We start from the raw sequence: 24,779 nt of genomic DNA, 5'->3' as shown, positions 1-24,779 counted from the left end.
TCTGTCTATAATTGTGAACTTTATGCCATTACTGAATCTGTGGTTAAGTTTTGCCATTATTTATTTGGCAATCCTTTATCATATAGACCGATCATACTAGCTTGTGGCATATCTTGGATCAATAAGTTCATACACCTAAACAAGAAGCTTGTCTACTAAAGTTTATGGGGTATAGATTTTCGATAGAGTGCAAACCTGGGATCCACAACTAGGCTGTATATGCATTATTTCATGTCTTTTTATTTACTCTGTCTCAAGTGCAATTTATCTTCATGAATGAAGTATATGAGGCTGTATGTGCCTCTCCTCAGATTCAGGTAGTCAAAGCTTAGCTTCAAAGGGATCCTTTAGGATCAACGCACTATAGAATCATACAGGAAGATGTTCTATGGAAGGAACAACTTGTGATACCCACAACAACACTGAACTTATCACCAAAATTCTCTCCAAGTTTCATGCATTAGTTGTGGGTGGTCATGCAGGTTATTTTCAAACTTTCAAGAGGGTGGCTTCATTATTTTATTGGACTAATATGAGAAGGGACATCAAACATTTTGTGCAGCAATGTAACATATGCTAGTAAGCTAAGGTGAGTCAATTACAACCTGCTGGATTATTGAGCCCTTTACCTATTCCTCACCATGTCTAGGAAGAGATAGCTATAGACTTTATTATAGGTCTTCCACCAAAGAATGGCTACTCGGTGATATTTGTTGTGGTTGATAAACTCTCAAAATATGTACACTTGATCCCTCTTAAGTCTAATTATTCTAGTCGAATAATGGCAGAAGCATTTCTTCAAAATGTCGTCAAACTCTATAGAATTCTGAAGACAATTATCTCAGGTCGTGATCGTGCTTTTACTAGTTCTTTTTGGAGACACCTAGAAAGACTTCAAGGCACTCAAGTACTTATGAATTCAGCATATCACCCTTAAACAAATGGTCAGTCAGAGGCCATGAATTGCTATGTGGAAATGTACCTCTGATGCTTTATTTTAGAACACCTCCAATAATGGTTAGACTATTTAGATTTAGTAGAGCTATGGTACAATACATCATATTACCATTATATCGGTATGATACCATTTAAGATCATTTACGATTGGGATCTTCCTCCCCTACTCCTACACACAACCACAAAGGATACACCTCTTGATTTACATCAGTTATTACAAACCGTGATGCACTTCTAGAAACTCTAAGACATAACTTGGAGAAGGCACAGGCTCGAATTAAGAAGTTTGCTAACTTCAAATGTTCTGAAGTCCACTTTGAAGTTGGTGAAATGGTCTTCGTTAAGCTGCAACCTTACCAACAACACTTCATGGAGTTGCGTTGTTTTCAGAAACTTGCAATGCGTTACTTCAGACGTTTCAAGATTATTGACAAGATTGGATCTGTGGCTTACAAACTTGAGCTTCCTCCCGATGCCAAGATTCATCTAATTTTTCATGTTTCTTTATTGAAAAAATGCTATAGAGAGTGTTAACCAATTTTGAATCCTTTACCCACAATCACTCATCTAAAGGGGATGATCATACAGCCACTTGATGTCCTAGAAACTTGCTTGGTGCAACTATAAGGTGCATGGGTTTTATAAGTTAGACTTGCATGGGAGGGTACTGTAGAACCAACATAGGAATTTTATGATGAGATGCTGTGTATCTACCCACACTTTGACCTTGAGGGCAAGGTCAAACTCAAAAGGGTGGGCAATGTCATGGCCCAACCAATAAATGAGACAAATGGACTTGAGATGCAAAAGGAAACATAAAAAATGAACCCAATTCAACATTCTGAGATGAGTTTGGACAGGCTTTGTAAGAGCAAGAGGATCCGAAGGCCCACTTGGAAGCTACAGACCCTTGAAGATGAGAATATATAAGGCACTATGAGGAGGAGAGAAGGCGTGGTTGTTATGATTTGAACTTTTCCTCTAACATTATCTCTCTTCTCTCTGGGTAGATTATTTCTGCAACTTTCTTGCTTTTCTGTTACATATTGTGGCTGTGTTAACATAGTGCCTGTACTCACATGAAGTAATACAAAATATAGAAATAATCAGTCCCATCTCTTCCATTTCTGTTTGTTTATTTTGAGCTTATAATTGTGACTGTGACATAGATCAGTTGTAATATAGTCTGAGTGAGTGCCAATGAAGTGGATGATGCTGAGTATGGAATCCTAGTGGGATAAGAATATAATACACTTGAATACCATGTAACAAATGAAATATTAGGGTGGATCATATTAATGTTAATACCAGCTAGGATTCAGAATAGAAATTTGTAATTTATGATGAACCTTATAGATAATATATATATATATATATATGATGGAAAAAAGCATGATGCTAGGGTGCATATAGTTCACATGTACAACTACTAAAAATCATTATCAATAATAGTATAGATCATCCATCAAACAAAACGTCAAATTTATCCATACAATAATTAGAGTTTGATAAACTTTGTCCTGTTATTTAGTTGAATATAGGGAAATATTATTGGTCCATATCATATGCATTATGGTTCACTCATTTTAGTCTTTAAAGAGGCAAATGAAATAACAAAGCACAAAGTAAACACACCTAAATTCCATGGGGTCTATCCTTTGAACTTATTATTTCTCTTAATTCCTTCATCTTCATCATCAATTTCTTGCGATCTTCTAATAGACCTAACCATCAAGAATCAATTGCTTCAAACGTACTTTGTGCCATCTCCAACTGTCTTCTTGCCACTGCAAGCCCCTCTTCAGCTTCTACTCTTTGCCTTCGAACTTGCTCTAAGGCAATGTCATGTCTCAAGCTCCACCTTTATGACTTGAATTTTGTATTCAGCTACCAAGACATCGGACATGTCCACACCAAAAACTCTTACCCGAATTGAATCAACCCATTCTTTGTTCAAGCCAAGAAATGTTACTTCACGTAAGTTAGCCTCTAAGGTTGACTTTTCCAATGTTGTAATGCTACATGGAGTCTTAGTAGCTAGCATGACCAAAATGTCAACAAGCACTCTGTAGTAGAGAGATGTTATTCGATTGGTAAGGTGCTTATGAGATAGCACTTGTTGAGGATATTGCTTGAGTGCTTGTGTAAGTAAAGCCATTTCACAAATCCTTGATATAGGAGCAGAAGGGCAAGAATCTTCATTTTGTGTTTCTATTACTATCAAGAAAGTTAGCAGAGTAATGCTTAAAGAAAAAGTGTAAAGTTATCAAGTAAGGAGACACACTTACGATGATAGAGAGAAGGAATAGCAACGGGGATAGTTGTTTTTATGGGATTCTCTGATTTATATTCCTTTTGAGCACTAGAATCTTTTGCTTCTTTAGTATCCTGCATCAAATGAAAAAAAAATTGCAAGTTTCTTCATTTGATTCTCTATTTTAAAATGAATTATTGTTTACAACTATCTTAAGAAAGTTCAAAAGACATACAAGTGCTCCAATGAATTTTGAGTCAAATGGAGTTGTCTCTGGTGATGTGTATGTAGCACTAACATTATCAACAATGTCTTTCACTGCTTCCTTATTACTCCACATCAATAATATGTCATAATCATTTTTCAGAATACTTCAATTTCTATAGATAGAAAAGGGTGACAAACTTAATTGTACATAATCTTTTCCTGAGAGATTACTAATTAAGTGAACTGCTGTCATGACATCATCTTTTGCATAATTCTTTCAAGACCTTGTTTCATTGTATCTTTGGTGCTCTAGGTAATATAAAAGTAGGAAGAAATAAGTTGCAATTTTACATACCGCATTAATGCAAGAATACTACCATTAGATTTTGCAACTTTGTGAAAGAAACTAAAAACAATGTATATTGCGTAGTTCTATTTTTCCATGCATGTTCAAAAACCAAGAATCTAAAGGTATGTTGTTTATTCATTGAATGTTCATGAACCATTAAAAAAACAAATACAAGAGCGTGATGCCATTTTATTCACCTCAGAATTTGTTGAAATTGTAGCCATTGATAACAGTGGAGCATATAATCTAATAGGCCGTTTCTCTGTATTTAAGCACTAAATAACATAAAAAATCATAAAATTTATTTGATGAAAAACTTCAGTGACTCATAGAATATAATTTATCTCCTTATTCAATAATCAATTCTCCTATACCGCTTTACGTGATATTTAAGTCTTTTAGTTTAATAAAAGAAATAATCTCAGCAATTCAAAAATTAAGCCATCTAATATATTTTCTTTGGTGAAACTTCTATAAAAAAATATATATTTGTGACTACTACTAATGTGAAAGTTCATAAACATGGGTAAATTGGAAATCTTGTGGCATTTGTATGCTATTTGCTTACTATTTTAAAGTTATTGATAAGCTCTGTAAAATTTTATGTGATTGTTTTAGCATTATAATTCCCATAATCATAATAAGCACAAGTGACAACCATGCAGCTACATCAGATTCTATATTAATTTTTGTTTTTTTACCAAAAAGATTCTATATTAAGAAGAATAATGCATTTACTTGTGCAATCATGGATGATGCTCTAAATTGCTTCATTAACTTTAGGTCAGTTGATTGAATTGCCATTATAGCTTCGTCTGTTGCAACATTCCTTTTAGAGCCTTGTTCATGTGTTTCTTTCGTACTAGAAACCTAAAAATCAAGACAAAAGTTTCTCATTCACTGATTGTTCTCTTCCAATAATATTATAAAGTTCTACGTACATTGGGATCATAAAGTATACCTTTGTTTGATGAGGAAGATGAATTCTGATTTCACTTTTTCCTTCTCTACAAGTAAATTGATCTGTCAAATTTGGCTTATTCATTGCTTGTTCATCCTCTTCCTATCATACCAAGTAAAAATGTACTTAAAAAGTTACTCAAATCCATTTAAAACTTCATAACAACATGTTCTTCCAAGTTTTTCATATGGTGAGATTCCATTTTGGACACTAAATATGTGAAGATACAACATGCGGCACTATTGTAACTCAATTTCACTTAGTTTAATAATATATTAATGGCAACCATGTAAATTAATGAAAAGAATTATAATTATTTAGGTCTAAAAACTATACTAAAAAATTAAAAAAAATAACAAAATGCATTGTAAAGGACTAGATTAATAAAAAATTTAAAATAAAATTTGAGTGTAAAGTTGTTCTCATTTAGTTTTATATGCATGTCAAATTATCAAAATATTTTACACGTTAGATTAATTTAAGAGTAAATTTGTGTTTTAAAACTTAAAGGACTTATAATATTGTAATTTGAAAAACATAAGGAACCAATTAAATTGATAATATAATACAAACTTGAAGACAAAAAATTTTATCATCCCCAATATCTTAAATCAAATCTTCACTGAATTAAATTAGGTGGTTTTTGTTGGTAATTTTGAAGTAATTACAACTATACTTTGCCAACCTCCTTCGGAATTTCTTTATGAATTGGAGTGATACTTAAGAATATAATAAATAATTGAGTGGTTCACTAGGGCAGCAATTCATTAATTCATTGATCTTACTTATCCAATATTCAATTATTTTCAAAGAAACAATTTAAATGTATAAATAACAAAAATATAGATGTAATTAATGGTTTTAACACGAACACTACAAATAAACTTACATTTGCCGATGGACTTGATGGGGATCCTTCTGCTTGTGAACTAATTGAGGAAGCATCTATTTTATCTTTCATAGGTGTAGTTTCTTTAGGAATACTTTCAATTCTATTCTGTACAAATACAGCAGGGACATGTAAGTTGATCATTTAATTAAAACCCTTTGATCCTTCAATCTTTTTTAAAAAGAGAGAGTATATAACAGTTGTCATTTCTTTCAATATTCCGACAATGCTTGTAGGTCAGCCATTTTGTGGTTGTCATACAAAAAATGTCAGTTTTAACTTTTACAACCTCTAATTTTGATGAAGTTGTAGCCACTGATAAACCTGAAGTAAGGACCATAGGAATAGCTTCTTTTCCTGTTTCTGAGCTCTGGGTAACATAAACAGAATAAAATTTGTGCAATCAAACAAGTTCATGAATTCATGCAATGTAAATTATCTTTGTATACTCTAATTGACTAATTATTCTTCCAACAATGTTTGCATATAGAAATGGTCTCTTCAAAAGAAATTAAAGAATAAACACAAAAATTTCACCTCAAAATCAGATGGGGTTGTTGCTGGTAACTTTGAATTAGGAATTACTTTTCCAACTTCCTTCTCTGTTTCCTTATAACTCTGAATTGCACTAAAAGTAGTCATTCCTCCTAGTTCCTGTTGGTTTGCCATGATTGTGTCTCTTCCTGATTTTTGTCTTCAACAAATCCTAAAACATGCAATGAGTATAGAAAATGGTACAACTTTTAGTCATTTAATTAGTATAATGCTAATCCTTTATTTAGAAAAGGGCATAAGATACACTAGCCAATATATTTTTATGAATGGATATATTTGCAAAATGAGAGTTAGTATTTAAGTTTTCATGTATAAAAACATGCTTTAAGTTTAAATTGTGAGCCCTCACTTTTGAATTGATATTTCCACGAAGTAATGATTTTACAAATATTATATATTACTCATTATAATTTTTATTAATAATTTAAAAAAAAAACTATCCGATTAACTTTGCATAATATCATATGCCAAAACAAAATGAAAGCAAGCTTTCTTGGCGAGAGGTTTAAAGCACCGAAAGAATCAGGACATGAATTACACATATACATAAAAAAAGACAGTTTATCCTCAAATTTAAAGATTGAACTATTTTTAAGCTACTGCTTTGCAGGTTTCCTTCTCTGTTTCTTCATAGTTCCAAGTCACACTCAAAGACATAACTAATTAGTTCACTAAGATAGCATCTTTAAGTCGTACATATTTTCTACATCCACAATTTAATTCCTTTTCAAACGACAATGAGACCTATAAATAACAAAAATAAAGTTCCAACAGGATATAAAGTCTAGAATATTTGTTGTTAGTAAAACAAAGGATGCAGAAAAAGAAAAAGAAAACAAAATAGTTTTTTGAAATTGGACTTTAAGTTCACAAATTCCACCAAATTCAAATTCAAGTGACAATAAGTAAATTTGTTTTTCTTATTGAAATTGGATAACTCTGAAGCAAGGAGTAAACATCAAAGGGGATATATAAGCTACTCCCTATGATCAAGTCATTAACAAGTTTTGTCAAATAACATGTGTAACTATTTTTGCACCATTCTCAAATAAGAGATAAAGGAGCTTGGAGATGTCATTTTGATCAGTTTTGACTCTGAAGCCGTAGCTATTCCCACAACTTCTTTCATTGCTTCTATGCTATGACTAAATCATTAATGATAGCACTTGTTTAATAAAGAAACTTCATCAATTGATTTAACTAGATTTTGCCTTGGTTGTTAATGGATCAACTGTTATATACCAAATATAAGTATGTATAGAAGAATTAGTCTAACATACCTTATAGTTTTAACGAATCCATTAAAAAAAAAAAACTTGCAAGTTTTTCACGTGATGGGACGTGTGTGTGTGTGTAAAGAGGTAAGAAATTCCATTTTGATCACCTGAAAAGAAGATGAAGTTGCTGCCGCTAACTTTGAAGCAGGATCAGAATCAACTACTTTGATAATATCCTTCTTTGTTTCTTCATCAAGAACTGAGGTAGCAACCATTCTAGTTTTCTCATTTGAAGTGTCTTTTGGAAGGCTTTTAGCAACATTCTAGGAAAGTACCAAAAGATATGTAAGCGTCAAGTTGTTTAATTAAAATTCTTAGATCCTTTAATATTTGGTGAAGAGTTCAAATAAACAATAATCATCTTTTCTCTGATTGATTTTCTTCTTGATTCCAACAGCATCAAATCCTAAAAGAAGCAATGAATAGAGAAAAAGGTACATGTTTCGCAGAAGATGAGATCTCTTGTTGGAGAGGAGTGATTAATTCTGAAGATGAGTTTCTTATTGCCAACTCAACTACCATATTTGCTACCACTATATCCTCTCAGAAAGGACCTTCTTGAACTTTTTTTCTTATTATGGGATCCATACTCTGAACAACACATCATAGCAATTACTAAGATATCATATTTTGTATTGATGAAACTTAAGAATAAATAGTTTTTCTATGCTATAATATACATCATCATCAAATGGTATATTGGTTTTATGAGAAGCTTTAATGGTGGATCTTGTTTCTGCAAGATCCTCATGTTGGAGCTGCGTAGTCGAATTGTTTGTTTCGCGTTCATCGTCAAACTCCTATTGGCAATATTAAATAATTAGCAGAAAATCATTTGACTAATTTGAGATGGAACTTCTTTTTATGTTGAAATTACTTAAATAATCTATAAACTTACATCTACACATGTCCTTCTCAATTGTGATTCAGCTGCTGAAGTTTCTGATGCATGTTTCTCTAAAGATGGAGCAGGATCTTTAGCTTGAACTTCCATTAATGTTTCTTCCTTAATCTACAATATCAAAAAGATACATTTTATCCATGGATAAATTTTGCTAGATTTTTTATGTGTGCATAAGTCTAGAACATTCAACTCAACGACATTCTTACATATTGCAACCATTGTTTTTCTTTTTTCCAAATTTTCAATAATTAACGTTAGATCTCAGAATGAGTTGAGGTAAGTTATCATATGCTAGCTTCATCAAATATAGCAGCTTGTTAATCAAACATTTTGGTTAAAACTATTCATAGTACATATTAATGATATAAGAAAATAGTCCAAGTCATGCGGCATATTCCTTTATTTGTTCTGTTTGGTACCTTCAAGTTCAACAAAATGCCCCTGTTCTTTCTTATGTTCCAATTAATAAACACTACTAAAATCATTGTTCTATTCCACATCTTCTATTAAAATTAGCTTCCTTTTCTTGCTTTAAATAATATATATGAATTATTGAATTAAATCTCTATCTGCAAGTACGTAGGTAAAAGGAATGAAAGCTTTTTCAATAATGTTTAATTTTCATTTCTTCCAAAGATTTTTTTTTCAACCATCACAAGAAATAAACAAATTAGATGTGTAAAATATGTTTATGAAAGAGTTTGATTCATTACTCTATCCATCCCTATAAATAGGGTATTTTCAAAAAACTTGTTTTATTTTTAAATATAAAAGGTGCCGTGATATTTTTAAATAATTAAATATTTTTGCCCTTATTATTTTGAAGGGGGGAAGAGATACTAACTATATGTTATACTATCACTGTGACATTAATTATAATATTATTAGGGCAAAACTAAAAAATTATTATGGGTTTATGTTTTCAATTAAATAAATTTTTATTAGCATGCAAGATTCATCAGTTAAAAATATTTTATATATAGAAATGAAAGAAGTGGCAAAAGAGAAGACAAAACATTGTTAGTCTATTAAAATTGGAATTTAAGCTCACTAATTCCAGCAAATTTAGATCTGAGTGATCAAAAGTAAAAATTTTCTTTATTCATATAATTATCAGTCAAGCATACCTTTGCTAATTTCGATGATGAACCACTTGTTTCTCCCAAATATGGCACAGCCTGAGCATTATCAGAATTTACAAAGAGTTGCTCCCCTATTTTTACTTGATTTTTTGAATCCAAATTTGAAGGTCCTTCTTGCAGTGGAGCAGTAATTCATGCAATAGATTTTTTGATATTATATTAATTTTAATAGAATATTAATAGTCTTAAACTAACAATTATGAGAAGTGATTTTTTTCAAATTCATACTTCGATATTTGGGACAACGAGCTAGTCTAAGACGTCGCACAGTGTGGAAATTGATCCCACTACAAATAGCAGCAAGCATTGGCAAACTTTTGAGTGTTATTTCCCAAAGATTTGGGAACACATCTTTCAGCACCATGTTCTCTGTATCATTCTGTTTGCATATAAATACTTGCTCTAACTTTAAGGCTTCTTCTATTTCCAATATCAATAACTTTGGAAACATGGAAGGTGTTGAGATGGAGAAAAGGTATTTCAATCTATTACAATTCTTGATCTCAATTCTTCCTAACTCCGGGAAGCAGAGTTGATGCAAATGATCCTTAGCACTCTCTTGAATGATGTCAACTAATTCATTACAATCACTTATTCTTAATGAAGATAATTGTGGGAGGCTTTTTGATATTGAGACAGAGAAGATTGCTTCTAGCTTGTCACACCCTTTGATTGTTAGTTCGGAAAGATTGTGGAGGCTCAAAATATATCTGGGACCCTTGCATATATGCCTCAACTCACTCAGATTTTCGAAAATCATTTTTTCTAGGCTTGATGTCACCGAACCTTCAATTTCCACTGCCAAATTAAGAACATCTTCTACATTAGAGTTGCTTACTTTAAGAAATGTCAACTTCTGCATATCCCTGATAATTTTCATCAAGTCCTAATAAAAATATATCAATTCAAAATATTTCAGTATAAATTCAAATTATTAAAATATTTATGCATGAAAATTTAGTACTTGCATGTCTCGACGTGACAAATTTTTATCTAAGAACATATGTTCTTGATGTCCAAGTTTAAATGCCAAGTAATCCGTTGTCATAAAAAGAAAAATTCCAAGAAAAAGAATCAAATAAACATAGAAAATGCATATTATAGAACAATAAGTCACTCAAATGCGTGTTACCTTTGGAGCTTTCACATTCAATTGTATTCCTTGTAAATAAGCCATCAAATCTATAAAACATCTTCTGCTAAACTTTTGACCCCCTAAACGAAATGTTCGTAGAGATGACAATCTATATGATATTTCTTTGCCCAAATATTGTTGATCATTATTGGTACACCTTCAAGTATCAGTTCTTCCAAAGCAGGGAGATCAATATGATGCTCATCACTTTCATTCTCATTTGATAAATAATCTTCATCATAACATTTCCCAAAAATGTATTTCAACTCAGCAGCTTCCCAGATTTTCAAATGTTTTAATTTTTGAAGACCACCAAAAAGAGAGAAAGGAAATATAAACTCCAGCTTGTTGCACTCACAGATTTCTAGATGCTCCAGTTTTGGGAAAGTAGAACTATAGTTCATTTGATGATGACCATTAAAATCTTCTTCAACAACATTAACTAATTTCTCACAGTGCCTTATAACCAACTTGGACAACTGTGATAGGCTTCCACATGTTGAGACAGAGAACACAATTTTTAACTTTTTGTTTCCCTCAATTTTTATTTTTTTTAGATTGCAGAAGTTGAGAAATTATTGGGTGCCGACACTTGGGTTGAGTGGTTTGTCAACATTAACAATCTCTTGTACTTCAAATTCCTTTGCTGCTTCACTTGCGACATCTTCCATATGCTCTTTACTTTCCTATAAGTTTACTGATTGATAGAAATGTAAATTTAACATTCTACTTTAGTGAAATTCAATAACAATGCAAATTAAATTCAGTATCATCATATTTTAACCCAAAAAAAAAGATTAATATACAAAATACACTCATTTACAAATATCAAATATTATTAACATTAAAAAAATTATCTAATGATACAACAATATCCAACTAACTTTCCAATATTTAGTCAGGTGATTTGTTTCACAAAAACCATTCTTAATTTATCAATGAAAATTTGTATGATATTGCATGTGTTGATATTAATCAATAAATAGAGAACCTGATACACACACACACCCCCCATAGTCAAATAATTTTTAAATATAAAAATGATTTTTGACATAAATTAATCTATTGACTTGTATATATGCAAAGAAATTATTTTTGAATAAATTCTATATATTTAATGTTGTTATATTTTGTGAGTGTGAGATATACACACTCACCCAGTCACACACAAAACAGCAGCAAACACACTCTACTTTGTGAAGTATTTTAAATTTGAAATCTATGTAAATATAAAGCTAGATCACTTCAATATAAATTTGTTGTTTTGAAAATGTTTAATATTTGTTAACAACCGTTCATTATATAAGAATATTAGTGAAAATTCAACATCTCACTTTAGTGAAATTCAATAATAGTGCAAATTCAATATTGCCATATTTTAACAAAAAAGATAAATAAACACAATACGTTTACAAATATCCAAATAATATTAATATTATTAAAATTATCTAATGATATAACAATATTCAAAAACTAACTTTTCAATATCTAGTGTAAAGATTTTGACATGGCATATGATGTTTTGTCATGAAGGGTATATTCTTATATATATATATATATATATATTATCCATGAAAAAATTTCATATATTGCATGTGTTGGCATGAGTTAATATTTATAGAGAACCAATATATATATATATATATATATATAATATCATAGTCAAATAATTATAAAAATTTAAATCAATTTATATATTAAAATAATTATTTTGACATAAATTTATACACGTGCATATATAGGAAAATCTTTTTGAAGTAGTTCTATATATTGAGCCAAAAAATATTTTATTTAAATTTAAACTTGAAATCTGTATAAAGATAAAAGTGGATCACTTTGAAGGCCTTTACTGTTTTGAGAATGTTTAAATAATTTTTAAACAATCATTCATTGTATAAAATATTCAGAATCATCTTCAACCACATTCAGCTTGTTGCAATTCCAGATTGTTATTAGATGCTTCAGCTTTTGGGAAATGGAGCTATATGGTTCACTTGATGATGATCATTAGAATCATCTTCAACCACACTAAATAGTTCCACAGTGATCTGCTATATACTAGTAGAATAACTACGGTAGGTTTCTGCCTGTAGAGAAAGAGAACACGCAGTCCTCAACTTTTTGTTTTCCTTTACTCCTTCACTTGTCACATCTTCCATATTCTTCCTAATTTCCTTTTAAGTTTTAAAAAAGGCGATTCAACATCACACCATAGTAAATCATGTCCTCATATGTTCATATTTTAACCAAAAAGGCACATTTACAAATATCCAAATTAACTTTTCAATGTAGGGAGTTTGACATGACAGATGTTTTTTTGTCTAGAAAAGTATATTATTATATTATGTATAAAAAAAATTATGATATTGAATGTTTTGACATAGACTGCAATGCGCTTAATTCAAATTAATTATATATAAAAGTTCAAGACTGAAATTGTAAGAGAGAATAAATAGAACAATACATTTTCGCAACAGAAGATAGAACAAGATTGACACACTAAAACAACAAGTTAAAAAATGTTACTAAGGAAAAAAAAAATGTTAAAAGTGTTATTACCTTTGGTGCTTCCATAATCTGTTGAGATGTGCATTCTTTACAATCATTGATGTCCAACCACTCCAACATGAATGTTGCAGTAATGGATACACTGAACAATGACTTTAATTTTGAACATTCCCAAAGTGTCATCTGCCTTATATTTTGTAGGCTTAATGGTTGTTTTATAAGACACTCAGCTGTATGAAATATTTCAGTCCTTTTGCTTGATGCACATAATTCCTATACAACCAATCACTTAGTAAAAGCATGATCCTTATATTCAACTTATATAATTATTTTCTTTCTATCATTTAGTCCTACATCTCAATAAAAAAATCTGATTAAAAGCATCAATGAACCAAAGGATATATTGGATCGTAAAATACATGAAATACAAAATAAATATGTCAATAATAATGTATTATACATTTTCATTTATAAGATTTGGGGCATTTATGATGTAATTTACAAGGCGTTAAATTAATGAGATACCCCTTGGACTTAAACATTTGCACCCATGCTAGTAGTCAAATAATAAAAAAAAATGAAAAATGTCAAAATATAATCAAGAAGTGATTAACTAAAATCTTTATCCAAGTTAATGATTTTCCCATTATTACTTTATTTAAGTTTGAAATTTTTTAAACTATCCAAACAAAGAATTTTAAATATTTAAATTTGTAATGTGAAATTTGTAATTTAAAATCTAAATTCAAATCCACCAATCCCAACACTATCTATTTGTAGCATACTACTTCAGCACTAGCAAACCCAGAGGTAAAAAAAAAAAAATTCCTGGATAGATGTCCAATTTCAACTAAAAAATAACGGCATCTAAGTATGAGTAAACTTATTTAAATATTCAAAATAGTTGATATAAAATTGAGACTTTGAACCAATTACAGATGAAATTAAGAATTTTGATGTAAACGAGATGGTTTAGTTCGACTTAGGGTATCAACTAAAATAATTTAAAAGAAAACTAATACTCAAAAAGAGCATAATTTATGTTTTTATATTGTGTGTGTGTGTAACAACCCAAGACGAAATCAAATGAGATGCAGGGTATCTACTAAAATATTTACTTTGTTACAAATATATTTAAAGACTTTCAAAAAAAATATTTAAAGACCTTTCCATTATAAAGGGACAGTAAAGTCAAAAAATTACTTAGTGGGGCAAAATCTACACGTAAATGCTAAATTTAAAAAACATATTATTTTAATTATTAATTAAATCACTATAAAGCAATAATGTATTGAAACTAAATGCAAAAGAAACAATGCATAAAATTATAATAGCAAAAGAATAAAAAGAATTAAGATTCATTTTTGCCACTAAACTATTTTTATAAGAACACCCAATGTCCTAAACTATTTATTGTAGCAATATTAACCTTGAAGTAATTAAATCATATAGCAATGTTACCCCCAACATTAAATGGGCAAATATTGACAGTTAACTTTATTGAGTTAGACTTAATATCAGGGTAACATTGCTACACTTTAATTATTTCAAAGGCAACATTGTTACGAATTAAGTTAAACTTAGCTTATTTTTTAATTAGCAAAGTTAACTGTCAATGTTTTCCACTTAATGTCAATGGCAACATGGATACAATTTAATAACTTCAAAGGCGACATTTCTATGATAAAGAGTTTAGAGCATTAGGTGCTCCTACAAAAATAATACATGGACATTAAAGAATGTATGACTTAGGGAAAACTTTATATACTTAGCCTAATATACTTAAGGTGCTTATTTTTAACTAAATCAAGACATGTGTAGCTTTTATAGATTAATTTTTCCACAACAAATTCTTATTATTAATATTATTAACACATTAAGGTTCACATGTCTTTATTTAATTGGATAACAATATATTAAGTATATAACTAAGTAGATAAATCTAGCCATGTTTGTTATTGCTTGTTAGAGAATAACGGGGCAAATATTTTAATTAAGCTACTTTGAAAACTAATCTGTCTCACAGAATTTATTAATATTTAACATCTTTTTAGTGTATATATTTCAGATTTGGGTCATTAAATAGGGAACGTATAAAATACTTGCAGAGCTATATATAATTTCTTACTTTGCAAACAATCATATTCTAACACGTGGATCATTCTTGCTCTATTATTATTGAATTATTTTTTCAAAATATCAATAATGAGTGTTATAAATAAAGATCTAAAATAATTTCTTTAAATATCTTGATTATTTTTTTTAAAAAAAAAGTTCCCCCCCCCACTGTTATGATCCTGGATCTGTCACTCCATCCCACATTAGTCTCATGTAATTTGTGTAGTTTTCACCAATAGTTTGTGCTAGTTCACCAAGCTAAAATTTAATAATGACACCAAAGACAGACAATGAATGATATTGATATCAAGTTTTCCGATGAAAAGTGCACAAATTGTTGTTTTATTTTAGTAATAATTTAAAATAAAATGAATATCCATCTTAGGAAAAAACACAACGGAATTATTTTTAGGTAAATGTGTATTTTTTTTTTCTTGAAGTATTCTCCAAGGGGCACCTAGCACCTTGAAATATTGGTTAAAGCAATTTTAACCTTAAAATAATTAAAACATAACACTTTTTCCCTTTTCGTTCAATTCATTGATAGTCAACATTGAAAATTTGACGACAAGAGCAAAAATAATCCATTTTAATTACTTTAAGGATAAAATTGCTTCAATCTATAGTTTAAAGTACTGGGTACTTATCAGAGAATACTTCAAGAATAAAAATACACCTTTACCTTTATTTTTTTGGCCATTGAAAAGATGAAGGAGTTCCACAACTCACTTATTCAGCCATCACAATTGATAGAGATCTAATGAATTACCAATGACCCACCACTTAACATCGTTCATCCAAGCGTTAAAGAAAAATCAATTGGCTAGTGCGTTTTTTATGTACTTAAGGAAAAAATAAATTCCTAAACAAAATGCATTCCAAAAATTGTATTTCAACTAACAAATTAAACTATTTCCTTCTAAATTATGGTAGTAGTTTATTTATCAAGGGCAATAGAGAGTTTAACGAACTCATTCCTAGCATTTTGCTTAACTATTAGCTATACAAATCTGACAATAAAAAAAGCCACGATAAATAAAAAAAATATGACCTATCATTCTTATCTCCCCATTTCTCTAAAAGCTTCTAAAACTTCTTTGTAACTTTAAAAATATTAAATCATTTCAATAAAATCAATCAATTGAGAATAGTTCTATCATTATATCTCCCCTCTAGATCTACATGCCTTAAAAGAGAAAAATATACCATTCAAGTAGCATAGTCTAAAATGAAAGTTTTGTTAATCAAATATCACTTTTGCCAAAAAAAAATTATAAAGCATAAACATAAATGTTGAACAAAGAGAACAAGATTAGAGTAGCATACCTGTGAGATTGTGTTGGGTTTTAGTGTGGCATTAGAAACTACAATATTAGTATCTTTAGTTGGGGCCCCAAAACAACACCCATAAGCCCATGAGAAGGCACTTCTTTTACTTGAGCTTTCATCTTTATTCTTTGAATCTTCTTTCAAAACTTCAAGTGGCCTTGGCATACATTTATTGCATTTCCTCAAATATGCTAATGAAACTCGGTACTTCATCAAGACTCACTTTTATTAGTGAAGGGAGTATAGTTTCTTGTAGTGAAACTTGATCTATATCTCCATATTCACCAAATATGTATTTTGGATTCTCACAACCCCTTACCCCTAAATCTTCCAACTTGGGAAGGTCTTTAGGTAGGAATGACAACACCATTTCTAGTTTGTCACATACTTGAATTTGAAGAGATTTTAACTTTGGAAACAATAATCCATAACTCTTTTCATTATCAACATCAACTATTTCTTCTCCCAACCTACTACATGAAATTAAACTTTGTAGCTCCCCATACCTATAAATGTGTAATTCTTCCAATTGCACTAGACTTTGAGCAATAGAGTGTCGAAAAATTGATGGTTGGAACTTTGGGCATTCTTGCAATCCCAAGACCTTTAAATGAGGTAGTTTGAGACTTTCATCTAAGAATATATTGTCTAGTTTCTTACACTTCCTTAACCTCAAAACCTGCAACTTATTGAGAAAGCTAGAAGACACATCACCTTGATATAATTCTTTTACATCTACACCATCCAAATGTAACTCAACCAAGTCAGAAAAGGCTAGCACATTAGAATAATAATGATTCTTTCTAGCATCAATAAGGCACTCAATGTCAGCCCATTCATACAAATAAAACTTATTCAAATTATTCATGTGTTCATCTTTCATAGGAATAATGTCAGGGACTAGACATTTCTATCCTCTTTGCCCAATTTTCCCTAATTCAAGAACTTCTGCTCTTCCCACTAAGTACTTTAACATGGCTTCTAATATTAAATTTTCAATGAGTTCTAGTTTAAAGCAATTTGACATGCCATCATCATCATCAACAAAACATTCAAAACCAGGCAAAGCAATAGAATACACTTGCCAAGCAATTTCATCATCAATTTCTTTGTCATCCCCTGCTTTCAATATTTGACATTGGTATTCTCAACAAAGTATAATTCTTCCAATTGTGAGCATCTTCCAATCACTTCAACTAGATTGTTGTTTTCAATTTCACATTTTCTTAAACCCAACAATCTTAACTTCTTTATTTCCCTAATTTCCTTTGGTAATTCAAATATTAAACAATTTTTTAGCTCAAGAGTCTCAAGACTTTGCAAATTTTTCAAAATAGAGATGTCACCTAGTTTCCAACCAACAAGGATGAGAGTTCAGATATTCTTTAATGAAAGAAGCAATTGTATTGATAGATTAAAACACACCATAGGTTCATCATAAAGCATATACAAAATTCTAAGGTCATCCATTTCACTAAATATTGCAGATGAATCTTTCACCTTAACTTCTCCTTTTATCCAAAGTATCAAATTCTCAAGGTTTGCACCATTAACACAATTGGGAAAGTCATTATTACTCCAAAACAAAAATTTCAAGTTTGGCTTTAATTTTGTCTTTGGATTAATGATCACTTGCACGTCATTGTTTGCTATCCATAAGGCCACTTCACGAACTAAGTCATGCATCTTCACACAACTTTTTTTAGGCTCTAATAACAAAGAAGATTTAACAAGGTCATTTTTTACAGGAATCACTTTTCTTCTTGCAAAAGAGTAGTTGTCAACTTCCCCAAAAAGGCCCAATCCTACACCAAGTTTGCTTAAAAGGTATATAGAAATTTCATAATCCTCTAGAAAGAGAGAGCATAACAAGAGGAGTTTTTGGGCTTCAACCCCAAGATAATTATAGCTTAACTCCAAACTTCTATAAACCTTTTCCAAGTCTTGATGAACATTTAGCAATGGCCCAGAATTTTTCAAGGTTTTCAAAGCAATATTCTTCCAATCTCATAGATTCTAGCCTTTCAATGTTATTGCTACTGCCACAATTGCAAGTGGTAGTCCTCCACACTCCTTCACAATTTCTTTTGCTACATCCAATTTGGAAGAATAATCACTTTCTAATCCAACATGTTCCATGAAAAGATTCAATGCATCCACTTCATTCAATATTTGTAGTGCAACTATTTTTTGGCATCTCATTACTTCACAAACTTTAGTATCACGTGTGGTTATCAAAACACAACAATTCTTATGATCACAACCATCAGGAATCCCTATGCCTCTAAGATCCAGCTCTTCCCAAATATCATCTAGTATATTATAAGTATCTTCCCTTTATTATCAACAATTCTTTTCCACAAGTCCTGTGAGTGTTTTCCTTCCTTTCCTTCCTCTAATGGCAAATCTAATTGCATTGCAATGTTTTGTTGAATCTTCTTGATATTTAGAGGATTAGACACAACTATGAAGATGACTTTTTGAAATGCTTTGGATTCTTCAACTTGTTTTCCTACTTGTGTAGCAAGTATAGTTTTACCTGTGCCTCCTAAACCTTACAATCCAATCATGTAAGAATTTCCATTCTCCAATGCTTCAACCAATTCTTTGGATTTTGACTTTCTACTTTCAAAATCGATAAAATTTTTTGAAATAATGGAGCTTATGCCTAGATGTTTAGCTGGATGTGCCACTTTATCAAATTTACAACTTTCAATGAGATTTGTGGCATCAATCATCTTGTTTGCCAACATCTTCCCTTATTGATATTGCCAAATACAATTAGGACAACAACTGTAAAACCATTTCTTCTTTGTTTTTGTATCTATTTGAATGACACCATTAGCTTTATCTATCCACTACTGAACTTCAGCAAAAACTTTATTCTCATTTCTTTTTCTGGCATCTTCAATATTCTCTAGCAATGTGTTTTGTTTTGCTTCCATTGGTTCTTTTTCTACTCAAAGCTCTCAGCATGAGTCTTGAAGCAACATAAGTAGTTAGCTTCCTTAAGTGTTGCATCAATAAATCTTTGGACAAGATTTGTTGCAACACTTTCCCCGGTGGTTGTCATCTAATATGAATAAGAGAATGTTACCATTAATTGAGAGTCATTATAATATTGAAAGTAAGCAAATGTTTTTTTTTTAAAGGTGACAAGAGTACTCTATTATTTTGCATTTTTATTTATAGATTTATAAGTAACATGGACAAGAGAGTTCTACCTTCAAGAGTACATGTACATCTTTCCTCAAAAAAAAAAAAAGAGAGTATATGTACATCATTCCAGTAAGAAAAGTAAAAAAAAGAAAAGATTTTTTTCTTTTTTTAAAGGCGGCTAGAGTACTCCATCATTTTTGCAATTTTTATTTATACTAATGTTTCTTGATCGAAATTTTGATATTTAATAATGCACACATGAAAAATTCACTTGAATTAAAATTTTACTATTTTTGCATTGCATAATTCCTTTTTTCCCCTTTTTGTTTGAACCCAATATCTAATATTTCAAGACATTAAATGTACTTTATTATTATAATTTTATGATGAATAAATAAGATAAGGTAATGAATTTTTTTTATATGTTTAATATTTTCTATATATGTGATTTCATTTTTAAAATTAACTAGATATATGGTTTTTAATGTTACTTCCTTTTATAATACATAATACTAATTATATATTATATTTCATATCGTTAAATTTATTTCCTTATTTAATTCAATTTAAAAGTAATGATAAATGTACATATTTTATTAGTTTATTGTTTACATAGCTGCTTACACATTGCTAGATACTGGATTTGCTTATTTTTATAAAGCAATGGATATGTCTATACAAACCTATGAAGCAATGGATTTGTTGAAAAATGAAAAGAAACACGGCCAAAATAATATTAAATTTTTCACTTTAAATGAAGAATGATACAAAATAATTTTAATTTTATAATTAGTAAATTATTCAAAAAAATAGTTTAACTTTAAAAGGATAAAAACATTGAAATTTAATAATTAAGATATCACATACACGCCTGTATTGATCAAATTTGGCAGAGGTCATGAACAAGAAAGGTGTAAAAAAACATTCCATGTGACAAATATTGTGATATTAAGCAAAACAAAACAAAAAACACTTAAAAAACAAAGAAACAGCCCAATTAGAACTAGAGTTGTTTATGGAGTCCTCCTTCCAATTGGCCCATGCATCTTCATCCCGATTATGTTAGCATAGGTCATTCCCATCTTGAACATAATGGGATAGGGACAAAAATGATGTTTGGATAGGACAGTGTACAAGTTGAGCATCAAGACATCCCATCCCCTCTAGAATATATTCATATATTAATTTTAATTTATTTTTTATAGATGATAAACTAATTTTATTTTTTAAAAGTTAATTTTCTTTTTTTTCATTTATCTACTATTTTATTGGACTAAATTACATTTTCAAAAAGGAACAATTGGTATCCTACCATTTTGAAAAGCACAAAGTTGTCCCAACATTTTTTAAAAATGGACAAATTTTTCTTGTCGTGATAGAATGTCTACATTGACCATTAATCTTTGTTATTTGACAAGCATATTTTGCCACATCTAATGTGGCTATTTTAAAAATTTAAAAATAAAAATAAAAATTGAAACACCTAGGAGGACAATGTTCTTCTTCATCATTCTTCTAGAATTGGATTGCACAATATGGTCTGTTGATGTTCTTCTCCCTTTCACTGCTCTCCTTCCACACCTTCTTCCTCCATTAAAGTCAAACAATTTCTTCCTCTTCCTTCTTCATCGACAATGGCCCCCAATTTTTCTAGATCTATTGATAACCACCACGAACGCCACAGATTGCCGAGGAGGAAGATTGAAATCTCCATCAAGCTTCTCACCTTTATCATGGTTCAACAATGGAGCCTAGGAAGGGGCATACTATCAAAGAGAAGAAGCTTTAGTCACAAATTGGATTCCTCTCTCTTGTAGAAGATTTAATCAAACAAATTGGATAGTGGTTGCAACAATAATCACCCATGGTAAGTTTGTAGAAATAGGTGACCCTCCTCTTCTTGGCATCCAACCCAAAGGTAAAGAAACACCACCGCCCTCTATTCTTTCTCCCACTTTCTATGCTGGATTGCTTCCACTAGATCTAATATTCTCAAACCCTTTCTCTCTCTCGCCCTTGGTCTTGTTTCTAGTTTTTGGTTTTTGTGAATGAATTTGATGAGGATTGGGTTTTGGGCTTGTGTGTCAAATGAATTGAGTTTGCCTGACCTTCTTCTCCCTTTCACTTGCTGAGATCACCCATTCACCCCCTTCTGGGTTGGACAGGAGATGGTGAAGAAGCAAAAGGAGGAACAAGAGTCAATCTTGCTGTCAACTTGATGTTGGAGGGGTTGAATAGGAGAGAAATCACTGAGAAGAGTGAGGTTTTGAAGATTGAAGGATGGGAAATTGAGGGCCATATGTAGGAAGACGATTCTTCCAATTCTGGCATTGTTTTAAAGCATTTTCAAAAATGTTATTTTCAAATTTTTGGGGTTCAAAATCTTGGTCGAAGGAACTATTTGTCTAATGTTTATGGAGTTATTGATGTTCTTGTTCGGTTTCTAGCTTCTGGGTTTGTGAATGAATTGATGAGAATCGGGTTTTGGGTTTGTGAGATTCTTGGTTTGTTTAATCTGTAGCTATGTTTTGGGTTTGTGAGATTATTCTTTGTTTGTTTGATCTGTAGCTCTGTTCTAGATTTGTGAGATTGTTCTCTGACTATTCTTGGTTTTTTTTTTATTGTTTAGATAATATTTGGAACATAGATTCAAGGTCAATGTAATTGGGGAAGAAGGAATGAAGAAGAAAAAAGAATTGAATAAAAAATATTAAAAATGGGTCCCATTTTTACATATGGACCTCCATGTGGCCATGGTCAAAACTAAAAGTTAACAGTCAACACAGTCAAACCATCAAGGGCAAAATTGTTTGATTTTGAAAAACACCAAGACAATATTGTGCATTTAATAACATTAGAATATCAATTGCACCTTTTTGAAAATGTTCAGGATAGAGTTATACTTTAACCCTATTTTATTACTTGTGATTTATGGTTGTTTATTGTGTTGTTTGGATTTCAAGAAGTTATAAAATTGGGTTAAAGGTATTTTTGCCACTAAAATATTCACTCAAAAGAATATGGTATACTAAACTTTTATGTGGTGTAATTCCCCCCTTCAACTTTTGAAAATAATGCATTGAGCACCTTGTTATTAAAAAAGTTAACTTTGATCATTAATTGATCGAAAAATTACAAAATAAAGCCTAAAAATTACATAAAAGAGCATATAGAATTATAAATAATTATCCTATAAAAAATTAATGTCAATTAAGTTCTTAAAATAATGATTAGTTAAAATCATATTCTGGCCTTTTACGTGGGTGAGAAATAACATTAGTATCATGTTATTCATATGAAATTTAGGGGATGTAATTGATATTAATTTTTTTATAAAGTACGTATGTGTTATTTATGGGTCCTTTTCTTTAATTTTTAAGGCCCATTCCTACAATTCTAAAATCAACTAATGATCAAAGTTAACTTTTTTAACGATAGATTGCTCAATTTTTCATTTCAAAAGTTGAAGGTAAAAATTGCATCATATAGAAGTTTAGGATACTAGATTCTCTTAACTGAATAGTTTAGGGGCAAAAATGCCTTTTAACCCTATATAATTTGATAAATATGGTGTTGGATTTAAGTTATGTTATTAGTCTGCTATAGTTATGTTTTTTTCTCTCTTTATAGGATTCATGTTTGCTATTAGTTCTCTAGCAAGTGTATTTCAATATAATTTAAGGTAATACATTGATTTTTGAGTTCATATACAAGATAATATATTTTATGTTAAATTTACAAAAATTCTGGTTATTTTATACTTTCAGGAAGTTGTTGAGTGGTGATACTTACTAAATAGATTTTTCTTGCAGAAACATGAAAAGAAAAATGCTTGGTTATTTATAATTTGAAAACATGGATATTGTCATGTAATTACTTTTAATTCACTCTCCTTTTAATATAAAAAATGTTAATTTTATATTAATTAAATCTTACGTTTTCTTTTTCTGGTTTCATTATTTTTCTTCTATCCAAATTGGATGGAACCACCTTTAGAATGAGACAAGACATAAGACTAAAATCTATTTCCGGCCAATTTTTAGGATGTGGCATGGGACAGGGCCATCCTAATCCTAGTCCTGCCCACACACGTTCCTAGTTAAAACTTGTACTAATATTTTTGAGAGACCTTTTTTTTATTATTTGTATGTATTTTTCTATTGAAAGTAGTCTTGTTCGAGACATTATTGAACATTAAATGATTTTTTTTAGAGATTTTAATGTTGTTAAATGATACATCATAGGATAATCTCTCTTTTTTGGCCCAAAAAAAAAAATCTCTCCCCCATCTTCTTTTTTCGTTTTAATGAAAAATCAAGGAAGAATGACAAATAAATCTCTCTAAAATAGGAAAATGATAATTTAGTCTTGTGATAATGCCATCTGAGTCCCAAGGGACATAATTGTCATCAAAGTTTTTAATGAAATGACAAAAATACTCCTTAATTTAAAAAGTGCAACATGGTTTTTTCGTTTACAACTTTAGTTTTGAAATTCACAACTCTAGTTTAACAAATGATTAAAGTAGTTTGGGCATTCACAACTTTCTCTTACCATTTTTTTCAATCAGCAAAGTACAATAAATTTTTTTTTCACAATTTTGATTCTAAAATTCACAAGTCTGGTTCATAAAATGACTGAAATGGTTTAGAGTTTCACAACTTTTTGTCACCATTTTTCTTTACTTTTTTTTTGAATTAAGGGATATTTTTATCATTTTATCAAAAAATTTAATGACAATTAGGTCTTTTAGGATTTAGAAGGCATTATCATATTTTGTGAGACTAAATTTTTATTTTCCTATTTTGGAGGAATTGATTTGTCATTCTTCCAAAAATCAACCAAGGAAAAACTAAAATGAATAATTCAAACACAAACCAACTAAGGCAAATCATTTATCAACTTTCTAAGTATATATGCATGATTGATTGCAATAAATCAGCCCTAAATACGAAACAGATGAAAAATAACTGACGACACATATGGGAATTAGAACGCATTTGTTTTAAGTTTGTTTTTTTTCAATTATTTTTGA

General features: G+C 30.2%; 1 protein-coding gene across 1 annotated transcript; it reads right to left on the bottom strand.

Moving 5' to 3' along the window:
- Positions 1-2,800: 2,800 nt before the first annotated feature.
- On the bottom strand, positions 2,801-10,357 carry LOC129317525 (uncharacterized). The gene is made up of 15 exons (XM_054961837.1): positions 9,724-10,357; positions 9,481-9,605; positions 8,348-8,461; positions 8,130-8,249; positions 7,557-7,712; positions 6,155-6,271; positions 5,907-5,987; positions 5,618-5,725; positions 4,729-4,830; positions 4,506-4,637; positions 3,965-4,042; positions 3,774-3,850; positions 3,447-3,543; positions 3,246-3,345; positions 2,801-3,174 (listed from the first exon to the last, which is right to left on the bottom strand). The coding sequence occupies exons 1-15, from the start codon at positions 10,355-10,357 to the stop codon at positions 2,801-2,803; spliced, it is 2,415 nt and encodes an 804-aa protein (XP_054817812.1).
- Between the last annotated feature and the right edge of the window lie 14,422 nt (positions 10,358-24,779).

This window comes from Prosopis cineraria, unplaced genomic scaffold (genome assembly GCF_029017545.1).
Source record: "Prosopis cineraria cultivar Desert tree isolate PC_DT_omini unplaced genomic scaffold, ASM2901754v1 PC8, whole genome shotgun sequence".
Lineage (NCBI taxonomy): Eukaryota > Viridiplantae > Streptophyta > Magnoliopsida > Fabales > Fabaceae > Prosopis > Prosopis cineraria.
This window is presented reverse-complemented; position numbering and strand designations above follow the sequence as displayed.

What these genes read in the sequence shown, in the direction of transcription:
- LOC129317525 (XM_054961837.1), bottom strand. Translation starts at nt 10,357, where the DNA reads ATGCAGAAGTTGACATTTCTTAAAGTAAGCAACTCTAATGTAGAAGAT. An exon ending in TCGTTGTCCCAAATATCGAA is followed by an intron (nt 9,606 to 9,723) that starts GTATGAATTTGA and finishes CACTGCAAGAAG; the next exon opens with GACCTTCAAATTTGGATTCA. An exon ending in CAACTTCATCAAAATTAGAG is followed by an intron (nt 5,726 to 5,906) that starts GTTGTAAAAGTT and finishes GTATTTGTACAG; the next exon opens with AATAGAATTGAAAGTATTCC.